Here is an 18,064-nt window from a genome sequence, read left to right on the forward strand (position 1 = left end):
CCTAGCAAAACTGGAGTCAGTGGGGAGTGGGAGAAAAACCCTTTACTTGGATTCAAATGTAGCACAAAGAAAGACGTTTTTTGTAGCCAGTGATTAATCTCAGCCATAGGACAATGCTCCAGAAGTTCCTCAGGGTGGCATCTTAACCCTAGCCCTAACCTTCAGCAGCTTCAGCAATGACTTTCGTTGCATTGTAAGGTCAGGAGGATGGATTTTGACTGATAATTCCACAATGTACAGCATGATTCATAACTCTTCGAGCTGAATCAGTCCATGTTCACATGTGGCAAGAGCTGGATAACATTAAAGCTTGGGCTTTTGTGTGGCAACAAACGCTCCTTGCTACCTAAATACCAGGCAATCACAGTTTCTAATCAAGTCAGAAGTCACACATGACACCAGATTTATAGTCCAACAAGTTTATTTGAAATCACAAGCTTTCGAAACCTTCCCTTGACAATCAATAATGGCATTTCCTTGGCTGAATCCCCACTATCAACATCCCAGGGGTTGGCATTGTTCAGAAACTGAACTGGATCAGCCATATATATAACATTCTGTGGCTGTACAAGAACAGGTCAGGACTTGAGCAGTGAATGATCCACCTCCTGACTCCTCATAACCTGTCACCACTGTGAAGGGAAAGTCTCCATTTGCCTGAAACAATGCAGCTCCATCAACATTTGAGAAGTTTGACACCACTCAGGACGAAGGTTGCCTGATTCACATCCTATCCACCAACTTCCACGTTGACTAGTGCCCCCCGCCCCCAGCCCCATCACTGACAGCAGACTGTACCATCTACAAGATGTAATGTAGTAACTTACCAAGGTTTGTCTGTTTGACAACATATTCTCCCTCTGTCTCCCCTCCATCTCATTTCCCATTCCTCCTGTTTGCCTCATTATTTCTTACCCCTTACGTTATGCTCGTGTTAAAAGCCCTTCTAAATCCTTAAAGAGGTGAAGGACACTGGAATATCCTTGAGGTTATTTATCATTCTTGGGGGACGTGTGAGGGACAGAATCCTCAGGAATACCTGGAGACCTCTCATTGGATGTGCCTCTGGGCTCCGAGGCCCACACTTTCTCGGGCTCCGCTTTTCCGGCACAATTTCCCAGGGCCCAGGCTGGAGCTCCGCGGCCCTAAAAAGGCGGCAGATTCCCGGGTGAGCCTCTGCTGCCCTCAGCCCGCGGGAGCGGAACCGAAAGGAGTGTCCGGAACGATTCTCCGGGGCTCCCTGTTGCCGACGGAAACCGACCGGAGCCAGAGGGTGGTAACACGACCGGAAATCAGGGCCTGAGGTGGGAGCGCGAGCGGGATCATACCCCATAGCAACCGGACAGACCCCTTTAACAACCGGGAATCCCCATAGCAACTATATTGACCCCCTTAGGGATCACCGTAGCAACTGGAGAAGCCACCATTAACAATCAGGGGAATCCCCTTAGCAACCATAGAGACTCCCTTAGGGATCCCCATAGCAACCGGAGCGACCCCCTTAACAATCGGGGAATGCCCATAGCAACAGGAGAGACCCTCATTAACAACCGGGAATCCTCATAGAGACCCCCTTAGGGATCCCCATAGCAACTGGTGAGACCCCCCTTAACAACTGGGAATCCTTGTAGAGATAACAAAGTGTGGAGCTGGATGAACACAGCAGGCCCAGCAGCATCTTAGGAGCACAAAAGCTGACGTTTCGGGCCTAGACCCTTCATCAGAGAAGGGGATGAGGAGAGGGAACTGGAATAAATAGGGAGAGAGGGGGAGGTGGACCGAAGATGGAGAGAAAAGAAGATAGGTGGAGAGAGTATAGGTGGGGAGGTAGGGAGGGGATAGGTCAGTCCAGGGAAGAAGGACAGGTCAAGGAGTTGGGATGAGGTTAGTGGGTAGGAGATGGAGGTGCGGCTTGGGGTGGGCAGAAGGGATGGGTGAGAGGAAGAACAGATTAGGGAGGCAGAGACAGGTTGGATTGGTTTTGGGATGCAGTGGGGGGAGGGGTCGAACTGGGCTGGTTTTGGGATGTGGTGGGGGAAGGGGAGATTTTGAAACTGGTGAAGTCCACGTTAATACCATTGGGCTGCAGGGTTCCCAGGCGGAATATGAGTTGCTGTTCCTGCAACCTTCGGGTGGCATCATTGTGGCACTTGAGGAGGCCCATGATGGACATGTCATCTAAAGAATGGAAGGGGGAGTGGAAATGGTTTGCGACTGGGAGGTGCAGTTGTTTATTGCGAACCGAGCGGAGGTGTTCTGCAAAACGGTCCCCAAGCCTCCGCTTGGTTTCCCCAATGTAGAGGAAGCCACGCCGGGTACAATGGATGCAGTATACCACATTGGCAGATGTGCAGGTGAACCTCTGCTTAATATGGAAAGTCATCTTGGGGCCTGGGATGGGGGTGAGGGAGGAGGTGTGGGGGCAAGTGTAGCACTTCCTGCGGTTGCAGGGGAAGGTGCCCGGGTGTGGTGGGGTTGGAGGGCAGTGTGTAGAGACCCACTTAGAGATCCCCATAGCAACTGGAGAGACCCCTCCCTTAATAACTAGGAATCCTCATAGCAACCATGGAGACCCCCTTAGGGAACTCCGCAGCAACTAGAGAGACCCCCTTTGTAGCTGGAGCGACCCCATTAGCACTGAACAACCCTTAGTGACTGGGGCGACCCCCCACCCCCAGCTACCTCTCATAGAAATATAGAATCCCCCAGTGCAGAAAGAGACCATCTGGCCCATCGAGTTAGCTGATCCTTGGCCTCAGCACTGCCACTAACTCAATTCAGCAGCCACCACCTCAGACTGACTCAGTCTGTTGGAGCCCAAGGTGATGGGTCAATATAAAAGATCTCATAGAACCGTTTTGCATAAGAGAAGGGGTGTTATACTGGTGCTCTGGTTGATATTTGTCTCTCATTCAGCATCATGCAAACAGATTTTCTGGACCTTGTTGTTTGCAGGACTTGCATTGCAAAAATTGCCCGTTGTGTTTCCTGCATTACAAAATGATGTCCTCTCAGTAAAAGTACTTGATTGTGAAGCACTTTAAGACCTGCGGTTAAAAAAAAAGGTGCTGTATAAATGTAAGTCTTTCACTGATACTGCTCTTCAGTCATATTAAGCCACGTTCCAGTCTCCCTCCATGGATGCATGTAGGCAACTATTTGGGCCTGTTTGGAAAATTGATGCTCTAGCTGACATCAACCTGAAATCAGATCACATTATTGATTTTTGTGTTTTTTTTTCTGGATTCTCACTCTATGCAACCTGTCTAACCCATTTGCTTCACTAGCAATAATAAGGTTTTCCTGAAGTAAAGTTCTTGACTGTTAAGCACCTTGAAAAACACTGAACGTAAAATGACCCATTTTAAAGTACTTCTTTTTGCTTTCTATTTGCATCCTCAAGGCCACAAAAAATCTATCTTCAGTAAAATGTGCTGAGCCACAGATAGTATACTTAATGCACTGAGCCACCAGATCCAAATCCAATGATTTCTGCCTGTTCCTCTGAGTGCAGCAAAATATCCATTATGTTTGTATACTGGATAAGTGTACTTGTTTCCTGTGTGACAGGCTGCAGGAAGCTCTGGTGGTTAAGAACACTCCATAAGAAAGATCTCCTGGTCTATAGCTGTTGCTTATTTTAGAGTAAGCACTGTGACTGCTAACCCTTTAAACTTACAATGCCTGGAAAATAAACTCAGTGTTAACCAGTAGAAAGACCAATTTTACTAGATAGGACATAAGTAGGATTTTAGGAAACCTAGCCCAGAAAATTTACATGGTGTGTGAAAACGCTGCAGTTTAGTTGGATTATCATTGCACAAAGGAAACTTTTGCCAGTCTGGTGAATTAGTCCCTTGTGTTTGGCAGTCGTCTGTTGTTTGTTGTCTAAACATTTCTAAGTGAAAGTTCAACATTTGAAAGTGTTTCAATTTCTGGATTTTCTTGCAAACAAAATGTAATCATTCAATCCTCTATTCAATCCAGACCCATTTTCTGCCATAACCCTGTTAAATTTTGCACTTGTTAGAAGTCGCATCCTAATTAGTTTCCACAGTGAGATGCAAATCAAAATTCCTTCCTTATAATATAATGTCCCTTCATTACCAACTGTATCTCCCAATCTAGCTATTCTTTGATGATTTGTGACTTGGCATCCTATTTGGCCCTGGATTAGTATCCAACTACATATCCACTCTGTGGCCAGGAACACCTACTTTTACCCTTGTATTATCAATCTCCATCCCTGGCTCGTCCCTGAGGTCAACTATAGCTGTAAATGTTATCTAGGCCTTTGCTACCTCAAGGCTTTCACTGTACCAATGCTAGGCTGTCCGTTTTCCAAGCTCCATAAATGTGAAATTATTCCAAAATTGCTGCCCATAACTTGGGTTGTACAAAGTTCAATTCGCTTGTTACCCCTGAGCACACTGATGTGTAATGCTACTGGTTTGACAGAACTTCATTTCTATAATATTCCTCCAAGTTTTCTTCTCTGATTGTGACTGTACATTTCTGCAATGACCTGCAGTCATGCAATCTTCAAGGAGCTCGACACTTCTCTCTTTCTGACCTCTTGCTCAATCCTGATATTAGTCATCCCAGCAGTGGTAGATCAGAACCTGTTGTATATTCTTTTGTGATTTGATGTCAAATTTTGTTTCATAGCACACCTTTGAAGTGCAGTGGGATGCTTCAGTACGGCAATGTGGCTATGTAAGTGTAAGTTGTTGGACTGACAACCTGAATTCAAATTCCTTTTTTTTCCAGTCAGTAATGGTAGTGAAGAAGTGACATTTACAAGACTCATGGCAGACAAAAGACAGCGGGCAAGGGTGCAAGGTGCATGGGCAGACCACAATAGGACCACTGTAAGATCACATCAAGGTACTGAAACTCTTTTAGAGGAATGGGTTTATTTGTGATGCAAAATGACCACAAGCACGGGGAAATCTAAAGATGTGTTAACGTATTGGGATGAATGAAAGATCTGTGGTTAACCAAAATAAATAAAGTGGAGAGAGCATAATCTGAGTTTTGTCGCTGTTTTGCTTGTTTCAGTGAGGAAAAATTCTCTAGCCAGAGAGTACTGAGCTTATGGAATTCTCTGCCACTGAAAGTGGTTGAGACCACAACATTGAATATTTTCAAGAAGGAGTTAGATATGGCTCTCAAGCCTAAAGGGATCAAAGGGCATGGGGGAGAAAGGGAGAGTAGGTACTGACTTGGATGACCAACCATGATCATATTGAAGGTGGAACAGCCTTGAAGGACCACACGGTCTATTCCTGTTCCTGTTTTCTATGTTTTCCATGTTTATGAAACTACTCCATTCCAGTGTTCTTATCTGCTCACTGACTGCAGTCTAAGACTACTGACAAATAAGGAACATTCGTAGTGATGTGGAGGTGCCACTGTTGGACTGGGGTAGACAAAGTCTGAAATCAAACGACAGCAGGTTACAGTCCAGCAGGTCAGACAGCAAGGAGCAAGAAAGTCAATGTTTCGAACCAAAACCCTTCGTCAGCACTGGGGAGAGGGAGGGGGAGGCAGAAGTAACTAGAGGGACGGGGGTAGAGCTGGGGAAAGAATAGGTGAGATGGTGATAGATGGATGCAGTTAGGAGGTTATTGTGATTGGCTGATGGAAAGGATGGATCTGATAGGTGAGTGGGAAGATGGACAAGTAGGTCAGGGAGGCAAGGAAGAGGGGGAGGACTGGACATGAGATAAGGCTGGGGGTGGAGAGATTTTGAAGCTGGCCAAGTCAATGTTGAGGCCATTGGGCTGTAAGCTCTCAAGGTGAAATATCAGGTGTTGTTCCTCCAGTTTATGTTTGGCCTCACTCTGACAGTGGAGGAGTCCAAGAATGGAGATGTCACCAGGGAGTAGGAGGGAGAATTAAAATGGATGGCATCTAGAAGGTCAGATGTGTTGATTAGTGCAGAGCGCAGATGTTCTACGAACTGGTCCCCAAGTCTGTGTTTGGTCTCCCCGATATCGAGCAGACCATATTGGCAGCAAATGATACAATAGATCAGGTTGGATGACGTGCAGGTGAATCTCTGTTGGAGCTGGAAGGATTGTTTGGGCCCTTGGACAGAGGTGAGAGAGGAGGTATTGCTGCTCTTGCAGCTGCAGGGAAAAGTACCGGCTGTGATGGAGAAGTTGGTTGGCAGTGTAGAGCTGACAAGGGAGTCATGGGGTGAATGGTGTGTGTCGAAAGCAAATAGGAGTGGGAAAGGAAATATCTTTTTGGTGGCGGCGTCTGATTGTAGGTGGCAGAAATGTCAGAGGATGATGCATTGGATTTGGAAGTTGGTGAGGTTGTACGTGAAGACTAAGGGGAGTCTATCATCATTGTTGTTGGGGAGAGGGGTTTAGAGGGCAGAAGTGTGAGAAATTGAGAGATGTGTTTGAGGGCATCCTTAATTACAGAGAGGAAAGAATGATCCCATCCTCTGTAATTAAAGATTCCTACTTTAGGGGCCTTTGTGCTTTCTAGATTGAATTCACCGGTCTTGCTTGGATCTCCAGAGGAACAGGAGTCTATTTCCTTTCCTCTTCTCTCCACAGTTCTTTCTTTGCTTGAGGACAGAACTTGCCCAGAATGTTTGAAGCACTGATGTGTAACAATGTGCACAGGATGGAACACACAGGCTTCCTGGTCAAAAATATCAGATCGCAGTTGTGGAGGAGAAGAAATGACTGGAGCAAATTTGAGACTAAAATTCTCAAATCTTTTATGACAAGTGATGGGATGTTTAACTTGCACAAGTTGCCCAGAAGAGGAATATATTTTGATGGGTTTTAGTACTCAAATAATTAATGATTTTACTAATGTTTTGATGTCAGTATAATTTTTTCATGGTTTGTGCTGTCACATCTACCTTTTGTTGCTTTTTGGACAGCGTATATGTTATCAAGTGCCTTGTTTAGCAAAATATGACATGGAGAAGCTAGGTGGAAAGGAGACAGGTCAAAGAGGCGGGGATGGACCCAGTAAAGGCGAGTGTAGGTGGGGAGTTAGGGAAGAGATAAGTTAGTTCAAAGAGGCAGGATGAGGTTAATAGGAAGGGGATGTCTACGTTCAGAAAACGCCAACCGTGACATTGTCTACGTTCAGAAAACCTGCCTATGAAACCGGATCATTCCCAATGGACTACAGTTCACATTTAGGCCTTCCCAGTTTGGCCCCAACCATGACAATGTCTACATTCAGAAAACATCTCCTACCTACTAACCTCATTCTGCCCCCTTGACCTGTCCATCCTCCCTGGACTGATCTATCTCCTCCCTAGCTCCCTACCTACACTCACCTTTATCGGCTCCATCCCTGCCTCTTTGACCTGTCTGTCTCCTGCCCACCTATTTTCTCCTCTATCCATCTTCTATCCGCCTCCCCCTCTCTCCGTATTTATTTCAGAACCCCCTTCCCCTCCCCCATTTCTGAAGAAAGGTTGAGGTCCTAAATGTCAGCCTTCCTGCTCCTTTGACGCTGCTTGTCCTGCTGTGTTCATCCAGCCCTACACCTTGTTATCTCAGATTCTCCAGCATCTGCAGTTCCTCCTACCCCTATCAAAAGAATATACTCGGTTTCTCGATTTTCAAACATGCTTGAAATTATTCAGTGCAGCAATTGTATTTTAAATCATCTTGTTTTGAAGACTTTGTTCCCCCTCCCACTCCTTCCTTGAGCCTCCCACACAAGGGATCTGTTCCAGCTCTCTGATAGATGGTAACCCAGAATAAATCATTTTTGATTTTTCCTGTAGGAAGGTGGTTAGCTATGGCTTTGCCCTTCTCCTCCCTTTGAGTTTTGTATTGGAAATGCAAACATTTATTCTACAGTTTTAAAGCATTGTTTCTTTTTTCATTCATTAACAGGATGTGAATGTTGCTGGATAAAGCTAGCATTTATTGCCAGTCCCTAATTGCCCTTAAAAATGGTGTAGCTGAGCCACCTCCTTGAAGTGCTGCTGTTGATGTCATGAAAGTGCACCCAGAGTGCAGTTGGAGAGGGAGTTCCAGTATTTTGACCCAGTGACGATGAAGGAGCAGCGGTGTGTTTCCAAGTTGAGATGGTGTGTGGCTCGAAGGGGACCATGCAGGTGGTGGTGTTCCTGAGTATCTGCTGCCCTTGTGGACGTACTGGGAAATTTTCAACATTTCTGGGTAGATGCCAGTGTTGCAGCAATACTGGAACAGCTTGGCTAGGGGTATGGCTAACTGTGGGATGCAGTCTTTGTTACTATTGTCAGAATATTGTCAGGATCCCCAGCTGTTACACCTAGATCAAGTATCCAGTGCCCTCAGCCATTTCATATGGTATGATTTGAACTGACTGAAGCCTGGCATCTTAGATGTTGCAGTCCTCAGGATTGGATCATTTACTTAGCATCTCTGGCTGAAGATGAATATAAAGGCAGCACTTATCTCCATAAGGAATGTGCAGTAGTCACTGTTACTAATGTTGTCATACTACTGGTAGATTAGTGGGGATGAGGTCAAAAACATTTTTCCCTCTTGTTGGTTCCTTCATGACCTACTGTACACCCTGTATAAAAGCTGTGTCCTTTAGGACTTGTCAACTTGGTCTTCTAAACTATTCGTGGTAATAGATATTGAAGTTCTTCACCCAGATTGTATTCTGCAGTCTGATCACCTTCAGTGTTTCCACAAAGTGCTGAGGCGAATTGATGCATTAGCAGTGTGCTAGTTAGCAGGAGGTTTGACCTGATGCCATGTTTTACCTGATACCAGGAGATTTTATAGACTCCTCATCCAATGCTCGGGGGCTCCCTATCAACCATAAACCACTATGCTACCACCTCTGGTGGATCTGGCCTACCGGTGGGATGGGAAATAGCCCTGGATGGTGCTGTGGCGTCTGGGATATTGTAATGTATGATCTCACAAGTATGGATATGTCAAGCTATTGTGAATCATCTCTCTCAATTTTGGCACATGCCCCCAGATGTTGAGAGGGAGGCCTTTGCAGTGTCATAGATTATAGAATCCTCACAGTGTGGAAAGAGGTTTTGCAAAGCTGAGTAAAGTAATTGTGAGGTGAAATGCAGGAAGCTAAAATGTGTGGTCGGGGATCTGAACAGATTTGGACAGATTCACATTGACTTGAAAAAGATGTGTTAATTACTTTCTTTCTTTCTAGAACCCATAATAATCCCTGTTCCATTTTGGTTGTCAAAGTGATTAAAGCCTTCAGTGTTCCTCATATTCGCTCAAGTTGCATGGTTATAATGCATATCCAGATGAGGGCACCAAGTGCTTAGCAACACCAACGACAGACTTGGCAAATCAAATTTTTGGAACAGTTGTTGCTGCTTGTTGTTTGTGTCTGTGAACGCAACACTATTGTGTCTGAAACAGACATTTTTGCTTTGATTCATGAGTTAGTGTCAGGGGTTGGGAGATCTAACATCTTATCCAAAGAAGCACACTTTTCTTTTGTTGCTTTTGTGAGAATAGCTTTTAAAAAAAAATGTTGTTTTCTTCCCTCAGTGGAGTTGGTGGGGGATGGTTTGTGGGTAAGAGGTCAATTGAGGAAGATGTCACAAAATCATTTCTACTGACTATGTTCCCCCACAAAGAAGTAGTTGAATATGTCTACTGAGATAAGAACAAGTCATTGATATGAAAATAATTGGCTTGAGGCCCTTTTTGAAGAAAAAAAAATTTGTCATAGAAACTTTAATATGAGACTGGACAAAAAGAGATCAATTTTCTAAACAGAGATATAATCTTGTAACAACGTACATTTTCATGGGTGAGTGCATGCAAACTTTTGACTTTTGAAATGTTGTCTTTATGTGACTCCCTGTACCTTTGGTGTACTTAGAATAGAAAATGCCAATTTAGAATGTCAAGGAGTATCTTGTGTTTGTCATATTTGCATTTTAAAATGTAGTGTAACATTTACTTTTAGTTCACAGAAATTCTTCAGAAAATGTTGCTGGAATACACTGGCTACCAAATCAACAAGCTGCAGCTGATGGAAGATTTGTCTTTCAAAATCCAACAGAGGTAATATAACAAATGGAATGTGTTTTTAGGTGTGTGATCCTATCTTGCTCAGTACATTGCGTCCGATTTTTCAGGCGTTATGTGACAAAATCTACTGACGTATAGTACGTACCACTAATAACCAAAGTCGATGGGAATCAAATGTGTCTTTTGTGAGTGGAGACCAGCTTTTTATTTTGCTTGATGCAGATCAGCTACAGAGTTACCAGGCAGATCTCTACATTCACTCCACAGGTAAACCATGTAAGAATGAACACAAGGAAAGTACTTACTTCTGTAGAGAGATAGTAGGAACTGCAGATGCTGGAGAATCTGAGATAACAAGTTGTAGAGCTGGATGAACACAGCAGGCCAAAGAGCACCCGCGGAGCAAGAAGGCTGACGTTTCGGGTCTAGACCCTTCTTCAGATTTCTGAAAGATTTCTGAAGAAGGGTCTAGGCCCGAAACGTCAGCCTTCCTGCTCCTCTGATGCTGCTTTGCCTGCTGTGCTCATCCAGCTGTACACCTTGTTACCTGCACTTACTTCTGTAATTCACTTCTGAAGACCTGAAGCATTAATTTTGCTTTCTGCCCACAAATGCTGCCAGAACTGCTGAGTTCTTTCAGTAATTTCTGTTTTTGTTTCCAACAAAAACAGCATCTACAGTTCTTTTTTTAAAAATACTTACTTCCTCAGGCAGACAGGTTTTTGCAAATGCAGGCACACTTTTCTCATGAGGAAAGAACATTCAGACATATTCCTCTTTGGATATTGTTTGATGCAAGAAGAACATTTTAGAAAAGTAATGTATTTCATGCATTGACATCTCAGTCCTGTAGCATATTAATATTTTAATTCTGGGGCAAATCAAGTCAATTCATTCGTAACATGTTAGCCACTGGCTTTGGTGTTTTACAAAGTGCTGAATATTTAATGGTATAATTTGTTGAAGTACAGTAGTTGCTCACCAATTTTTCTGTTTCAAACAAACTGCAACTGTAAATCCCACCAGAGTAACATTTCTGCCATGTGTTTACAGGGTTTATGATGCGCATCCTAAATAAGCGAATGCTTTGTGTAAAGCTTTGCTCATCACAAAAGGATGTAAAGGATGAAAAGGATGTAATCCAGACGGATACAGAATGTTCAATTCCAGCTGTGTTTCTTTTCAAAGCATGTAAAATTGCTGGCTAGAATCACTTGCAAGAAAACACAAATGTGACTTATTAGAACTATTACAGTGGGAAGATTCTTAATTTTGAAATTCTTTTATGGCACTGAATTTTTCCGGAAACCGTTCTGATCTTTAGAATTTTTGTATCTCAGCTGGAAGAAACACGACGTGTTTGTGTTTTATATTTTTACAATCTTTGCCTTGGCTTTTGATACTGAAACCAAAAGCAGAAGCAACATTTGTGCTTTTGACATTTAGTAAGCCTTCTTTAAGGTGAAGAAAACAAATCAAACACATTAAAATAGATGAAACAAAATAAATAAATTGATTTGCTGCTGGTATTAAAGAACTATAACTGTATGTTTGGGATAATTTTATTGACTTCAAAAATCAAGGTGTAGTTTAGAACCTATATTCACAATGGGAATATTGAAAATAATAACATCAAATCTTCTTAGATCATTACCTTGCCTTTTGTATTTTGCTTCTTATATAGTGACTATACAATGATGAAAGACTGAGATAACTGTGTGAGTGATGGGGATAATTAATGTTTAAATACATTGTTGTAACAATTGGGTGAGTTCGGGCATAGGTAACTTCAAGTGAGTAACTATGTTGTGTGGGTGTGAGTCTGTGTGGGCGATCATGATGCATTGGAGAGGTAACTGTGTAGGTAGACTGTGTGTGACTTATTTACTTATGATTCAGAATAGAGAGAATATAGTTGTGTCTTGAGGACTGAGAGACCAGGACAGAGAATTTTTTCTGTTACTTGACCTGTGAATATGTTTGATTTGTTTTATTCCTCATGTTTCTGTAAAAATACAGATTTAAAAGAAAATCTTCTCTGCCAATTTAACCAGGAGAACTATCATTTCCCTCCTGTTGCTTCGAGGTTATACAAATGATCATTTGCTGGTGCTAATGTTGAAATCAATTTCTTTTGCATCTCGCCCTTCCTCCTTGTTCCGGAACTGGTTGTCTAGCAGAAGGAATTCTCATTGTAAATCTACATCCTAACAAATGTGACATGCCTATTAAGCTTGCCATTGTGTCGTAGTTCTTGATGACACTCGATTTAATGTTTGTTTTTCAATTTTGCTTCTTTGTACTCTTGTGTTTTCCCAAGTTTTCAGAAATAGCATGTGGGGCTTGAGATGATGTGGTGGCTAAGATACTTCATTTCTGTGAGGAAGCACCTGGCTGCCACTTGACTCCATTCCTGTCAACTGGCCAAAATTGAAACCAAAGCACCATTGGAATTAGTCCTCTCCGTAGAGAAATGGTGCACACTGTGGAAAGACTCTAAAATGGAAAAAAGTTAATTAAGGATGGAGTTGTATTTGAGTATATAAGTGCACATTATTCTTGATTCAAAATCATTTAATTCAAATTCTGGTTGTAGAAACCTTTTGCTACTAACCTACATTGCTGTGTACTTAAGGGTCAGCAGTCATCTTTTTTTCAATGTTCTTACTGTACAAATTTAATTAAGTTAACTTTGTAAGTTACATTTTTGAATGTTAGACATACTTCTGGTTATGAACTTATTATAAACTTAAACTTGGATATATGGTCAGAAATTTAACCAAAAATATAATAAAACCAAAATAATGATGTGTTAAAGACAAGATCTGCCAAAAGCTGTGAATCTAAAACTTGCTGATCAATTTAGGCCATTGTACCTCTCACACATAACTTGCCAAATTTGTGCATTAAATTGCCCATTAAACTCAACACTAAAAGTTAGGGCTCATAATTAGCATTGTAAGAACCCTGTTAGCAACATGATAATTGTTGGCGCAATGTGAATCAATTTCTCTGGCCCAGAAACTTAATAATTCAGATAGTTGCATCTCATTTTTGTGCATAATAAGTTTGTTGCAAAGCTGTTTAAATTTAAAATTTTATCTCTTTTCTTATTTTGAATTTCTGTCCCTTTTCTTTACTGTCTCTTAATCAATTTTTCTTTCCCTCCCTTTCTTTCCGACTGTGTAACTGATGATTCTATTTTGCCCTCCTTTCTCTTGGTTCCTGTTTCTTTCTCAGATCTTAATCTCTCTGGTTAAGATGATAAAGGTCCAGTGTCTACATACCAGCTACCTTGGGATCAAGGCAGTGTCAGATTTTGGATCCTGCCGTATTTTGGTTTGGGCAGTTCGGGTGGGGTCAAGAGTTACTCAGAGCACAGGAGTAGACAAGCAGGTAACTAGTCTGGATCTGTACCACACCATAAATTGTTCAAGTAAACCTTTCTCCCCAATTTTACTCAATTAAAATTAGCTACCACATTCTAAATTGGTGCGTTCTGAAAATGTATAGTTCTTTGGACAACTAGTATAGTGATTGTAACGAGGTCAGCCAGGTGGATCTTACAGAGTATGAGTTCCCTGATTGGGGCTGTTAATCTGGTCCAAGCAGGGACCCCTGGCTGACAGTTAAGACCAGGAATACCAGACATCTGTTAACTCTGAGAGCTGGCTCTGATGGAAATGGATCAATGTCAAGGACTCACCCTGTATAAATAAAGGGTCACTCAGAGATTGGGTACAAGCCGCTGTGGAGTTATTTCAGCTTGGTTTCTGGACAGCTGGATGTGAGACACCATACCTGTATACCACTGATCCACTGTTCACTAAGAGCATTAACTGCCTAGTTGGCCCCATGGCATCTTATTAGCTAATGCTTCCAGCAAGTGTGCCATAAATTATATCTTTTTTTTCCATTTATTTATTCATGGAAACGAGGGCATCGCTGGTTAGGTAGCATTTATTGCCCATGCTTAATTGCCTAGAGGGCTATTAAGAGTCAACCACATTGCTGTGGGTCTGGAGTCACATGTAGGCCAGACCAGGCTAGGATGGCAGTTTCTTTCCAGATGGGTTTTTCCTGACAATCAACAGTGGATTCATGGTCATCATTAGATTCTTAATTCCAGATGTTTATTGAATTCAAATTCCACCATCTGCCATAGACCTGGATCCCCAGAACGATATCTGGGTCTCTAGATTAACAGTCCAGTGATAATACCACTAGGCCATCACCTCCCCCAGATATCTGAACTCAAGAGTGCAGCAAAAGGCCTAATTAATGATGCCACGCAACAGTGAGGTTTACCTTTTCGCAATACAAAGCTGCACTAGCTCAGTGAGTTTTTCAGGAGAATAACTGACCCATACCTGCCAACAAGATTGATTTGTAGAATTATGGAATACTTATATCCATAAAAGGCTATTCAGCCCCTCAAGTCTGCACCCATTCTCCAAAGAGTCCCCGCCTAGATCTAGGCACCCCCCGTCTCTATTTCCATAACTTTGAATGGGGTTTTTACCATGGCTAACTCATCTAACTTGCAAATCCGTCGACAATTTGGGGCAATGTTTAGCATGACCAATCCATCTGACTTGCACATCCTTGGACTGTGGGAGGAGACTGGAGCACCCAGTGGAAATCCATATAGACACAGGGAGAACGTGCAAACTCCACACAGACAGTAACCCAAAGTTGCAATTGAACCTGCATCATTGGCACTGTGAGGCAGCAGTGCTAACTACTGTGGCAGTATCCTGTGGTACCTCATGTGTATGTAGCTGATCCAAGCCAGGACATTACATTTTGGGTTCTGAGCCATGAATTCAGGGAGAGTAAAATTCTCACCCTGCGACTGTGCTCTGTCAGCCACCTCAAGAATTGATTTGTAGATGTTCACTGAGAACTGGCCTAGGTTTGCCTGTTACAGTATAATCTGTCAAGATCCATATGAGTCTTACGAAGATAGTGACTGGTGCTTATAAAAGCAAGTTATAATTTGGAAGTTAAGATAACAAAGTATGGAGCTAGATGAGCACAGCAGGCCAAGCAGCATCTCAGGAGCACAAAAGCTGAGAGGGCCCCTTTCTGATGAAGGGTCTAGGCCCGAAACGTAAGCTTTTGTGCTCCTGAGATGCTGCTTGGCCTGCTGTGTTCATCCAGCTCCACGTTTTTTGTTATCTTGGATTCTCCAGCATCTGCAGTTCCCATTATCACTGATATAATATGGAAGTAGCTTTTTTCAATATTTCTGGTGTTTCAATTGTGGTATTTTCATTCCAGCTTCACTTAGCACCTGCAGTCAGGAGACAGTGTCCATTGGTCACTTTTCATGACTCTAGCAATCTTAATCTGAATTTGAGGTTACCTCTGAATGTTTTTTAAGCAAAGATAGAATTTTTGAACAGTTAAGGAGTTGAGGGTAAGTGAGCAGGCAGGTTAGTGGAGCTGAGTCCACGGAAAGATTAGACAATGATCTTATTGAATAGCAGAACAGGCTCGATGGGCCAAATAGCCTACACTGCTGCTATTTCTTATGTAACCAGTAATAAACAGATATTTGAGGCCATGGGGAGTGCTAGATGAGAATTGAATGGCATGTGTGTATAATGGACCATGGGAGTTGGCATTGGTCAGTGTGCAGGATGTGGGGACTGTGTTGTGACTGCAGGGAATTAGGTAGCATGGATAAGACACAGATGAGGTATGGAGAGGGAGGAGTGTTTTGTGTTTGAGTTTTTACATTAAAACTTTGAATACAACACTTGAGTCCTTAGTGAGGCCTCAGAAACCATAGCCTGCTCTTCCCAGGCCATTCAGCCTGGAAACGATATAGCACAAACGGGAAATGCTTGCTGGCATTTTGAAGTCCAGGTTTTTGAATTTCTTCTGACTTTGTGCACTTGACCTGAGAATGAAAATCTGATGCTATGAATAGTCAGGTCTGGTGATAGCAAGGTCTGGTGTTATTCTGCTGCAGAAAAGCTAAGCAAGAGCAGAGTTAGGCAAAGTTACAGGAATGGGAATAAATGATATTGATGACAGCACACAGATATGTGGCTGAAAACTCATCTTTGGCTCAACAATGACATTGAGGTTCAGAACAAAACAGTTTCATCTCAGAAGTTTACAAGCCGAGCCTGCCACCTCTTCCTACCCACCCAACGAGAAATGGATTTTATGGACTGATCGGTGCTGTCATGATTTATATTTGTATAATGAATTAATAGATGTATGCTATAGTATCTGGAAAAGATTTTTACATATTCTCCTCCATGCAAAGGGTCTTTCCTGATGGTTAATATCAGATTAATGGTCCAATTTTACTTTATCAGACAAATGTGCAGTCCCTCAGTCTCTTGTGTAACTTATTTCTTCTTTAGGTTCAGCGTAAAGTTCCAGAAGAAAAGACCATTGAGTAAGTACATAAGATGTTGTTCTGTATCAATCCACATAAGTGAAAAGATTTAGAATGCTGCATTGTAATGTTTCTTGACCTGATGCAGAATACAATCATGGCTATGATTTTTTTGTTTATGCTGCAAAAGAAGTGAGTGAGAGCTGTTTGAGAAGACCTAAAACAGCATGTATCTTGTCTCATCAGCAACTTGCAACTCACTTCCTGAAAGACTAAATGCTTAATTCTTCCATAGAATTAGCATCACAATTTCTTTCTTCCAGGGAAAATAACAAGGAAATTACAAGTACAAAATTCTAGTTTGATGATAATCCCAGGGCTTCCACATCTATTATAAACAACTCAAAATGTAGCTTGTGGCATCAGCTGTATTCCAAGTTGATCTTGTTGGTTATAGAGTGATTTCTCATTGACCCTACTCTCTTCTTCACGTCTTCTACTTTTCTGTAGATGTACATAGAATTAAAAACAAAATCCTGCATCTCGAGGCACCTGAGGCAAGCAAAGTACAAGCCTCACTTTGGTTTCCTATCATTGGAACAGTTTGTTAGTCTGAAGCCAGGAGCTATGGCTTGAGAGGTGCCATTCACCATCAAGCATGGTTGACCAGCGATCTTTGTGCTCTTAGTGCTTGCCAAAAGGATTGTTAAAAGGATTTGCAGCTTGACATTCAATCTGTTCGACTATGTTCTGAATGCACATTTTGTGGCCTTTTGATCCCAGAGTGGAACTGAAATCCAGAGCTTCTGGCTCTGAGGTAGGGACATTACATGCTGTGCCACAGAACCTTCAGAGATACACATACCTAGACTGCCATTAAGTACATATATTGCATATTACTTAGGGGTCGTACGAATGATCACTGTTTTTAGTACTTATTTCGTAAGCTTATTTCATCTATGTGCATCATTTCAGATTTCGTAAAGGCAGTTTGCCTTTTTTTAAGATAATTATGAGATGTTCTAGATAGACGAGGCTTTCCTGATTCATGAACAAAAACAAAGTTGCAGGAAAAACTCAGCAGGTCTGGCAGCATCTGTGAAGGAAAAATCTGAGGAAGGGTCACTGGACCCGAAACGTTAACTCTGATCTTTCCTTCTCAAATGCTGCCAGACCTGCTGAGCTTTTCCAGCAACTTTGTTTTTGTTCCTGATTCACAGCATCTGCAGTTCTTTTGGTTGCCCTGATTCGTGGCTGCATTTTAGTGATTAACCTGACTGACAAGTGGTCACATGAATGCAGCTACAAAAATCTGAAACTGAGAATTCTCATTATATGAGGAGACATTGGGGCTATTGAATGCTGTCCCCTCTCAAAGTGTACTTAGTGTCATGGTGAGGTCTGGTGGTATTTAATTGGGCAGAAAGGGACCCTGTATAGGCCTCTACCGAAGGTCCACCTTCAAAGACACAAGCATCAAGAAGTGGGGGGATGCTGGCTGATAGTCATTCTGCTTCCTGTGCAGCTGAGCCCGATTACACCCCCACCCCATAATCTCCCCCTAGTCGTTCACTTGTGAATTGGTATCCATCAACAATATGGGGTCTTACTGCCAGTATCCACCTGTTCCTGGTCTTGCAGCTCTTCAGCAGGACTCTTATCTCTAACTGGCAATCGGTCGGATTCTGTTGGGGCC

At 42.5% G+C, this 18,064-nt stretch overlaps 1 protein-coding gene across 8 annotated transcripts in view; it reads left to right on the forward strand.

The window, feature by feature from the left end:
* Nucleotides 1-642: 642 nt before the first annotated feature.
* The window catches only part of alkbh3 (alkB homolog 3, alpha-ketoglutarate dependent dioxygenase), a 55,200-nt gene continuing 37,778 nt past the window's right edge, over nt 643-18,064 (forward strand). The window contains exons 1-6 of one of the 8 annotated variants that reach the window (XM_048545779.2): nt 643-831; nt 2,956-3,078; nt 4,771-4,887; nt 9,946-10,043; nt 13,251-13,406; nt 16,394-16,428. In XM_048545779.2, the coding sequence (XP_048401736.1) occupies nt 4,809-4,887; nt 9,946-10,043; nt 13,251-13,406; nt 16,394-16,428 (368 nt within the window). In that variant the 5' untranslated portion in view covers nt 643-831; nt 2,956-3,078; nt 4,771-4,808. The other 7 variants (XM_048545778.2, XM_048545781.2, XM_048545780.2 and 4 more) reach the window with 7 other exon arrangements.

The sequence above is a fragment of the Stegostoma tigrinum genome, chromosome 17, assembly GCF_030684315.1.
Source record: "Stegostoma tigrinum isolate sSteTig4 chromosome 17, sSteTig4.hap1, whole genome shotgun sequence".
Classification (NCBI taxonomy): domain Eukaryota; kingdom Metazoa; phylum Chordata; class Chondrichthyes; order Orectolobiformes; family Stegostomatidae; genus Stegostoma; species Stegostoma tigrinum.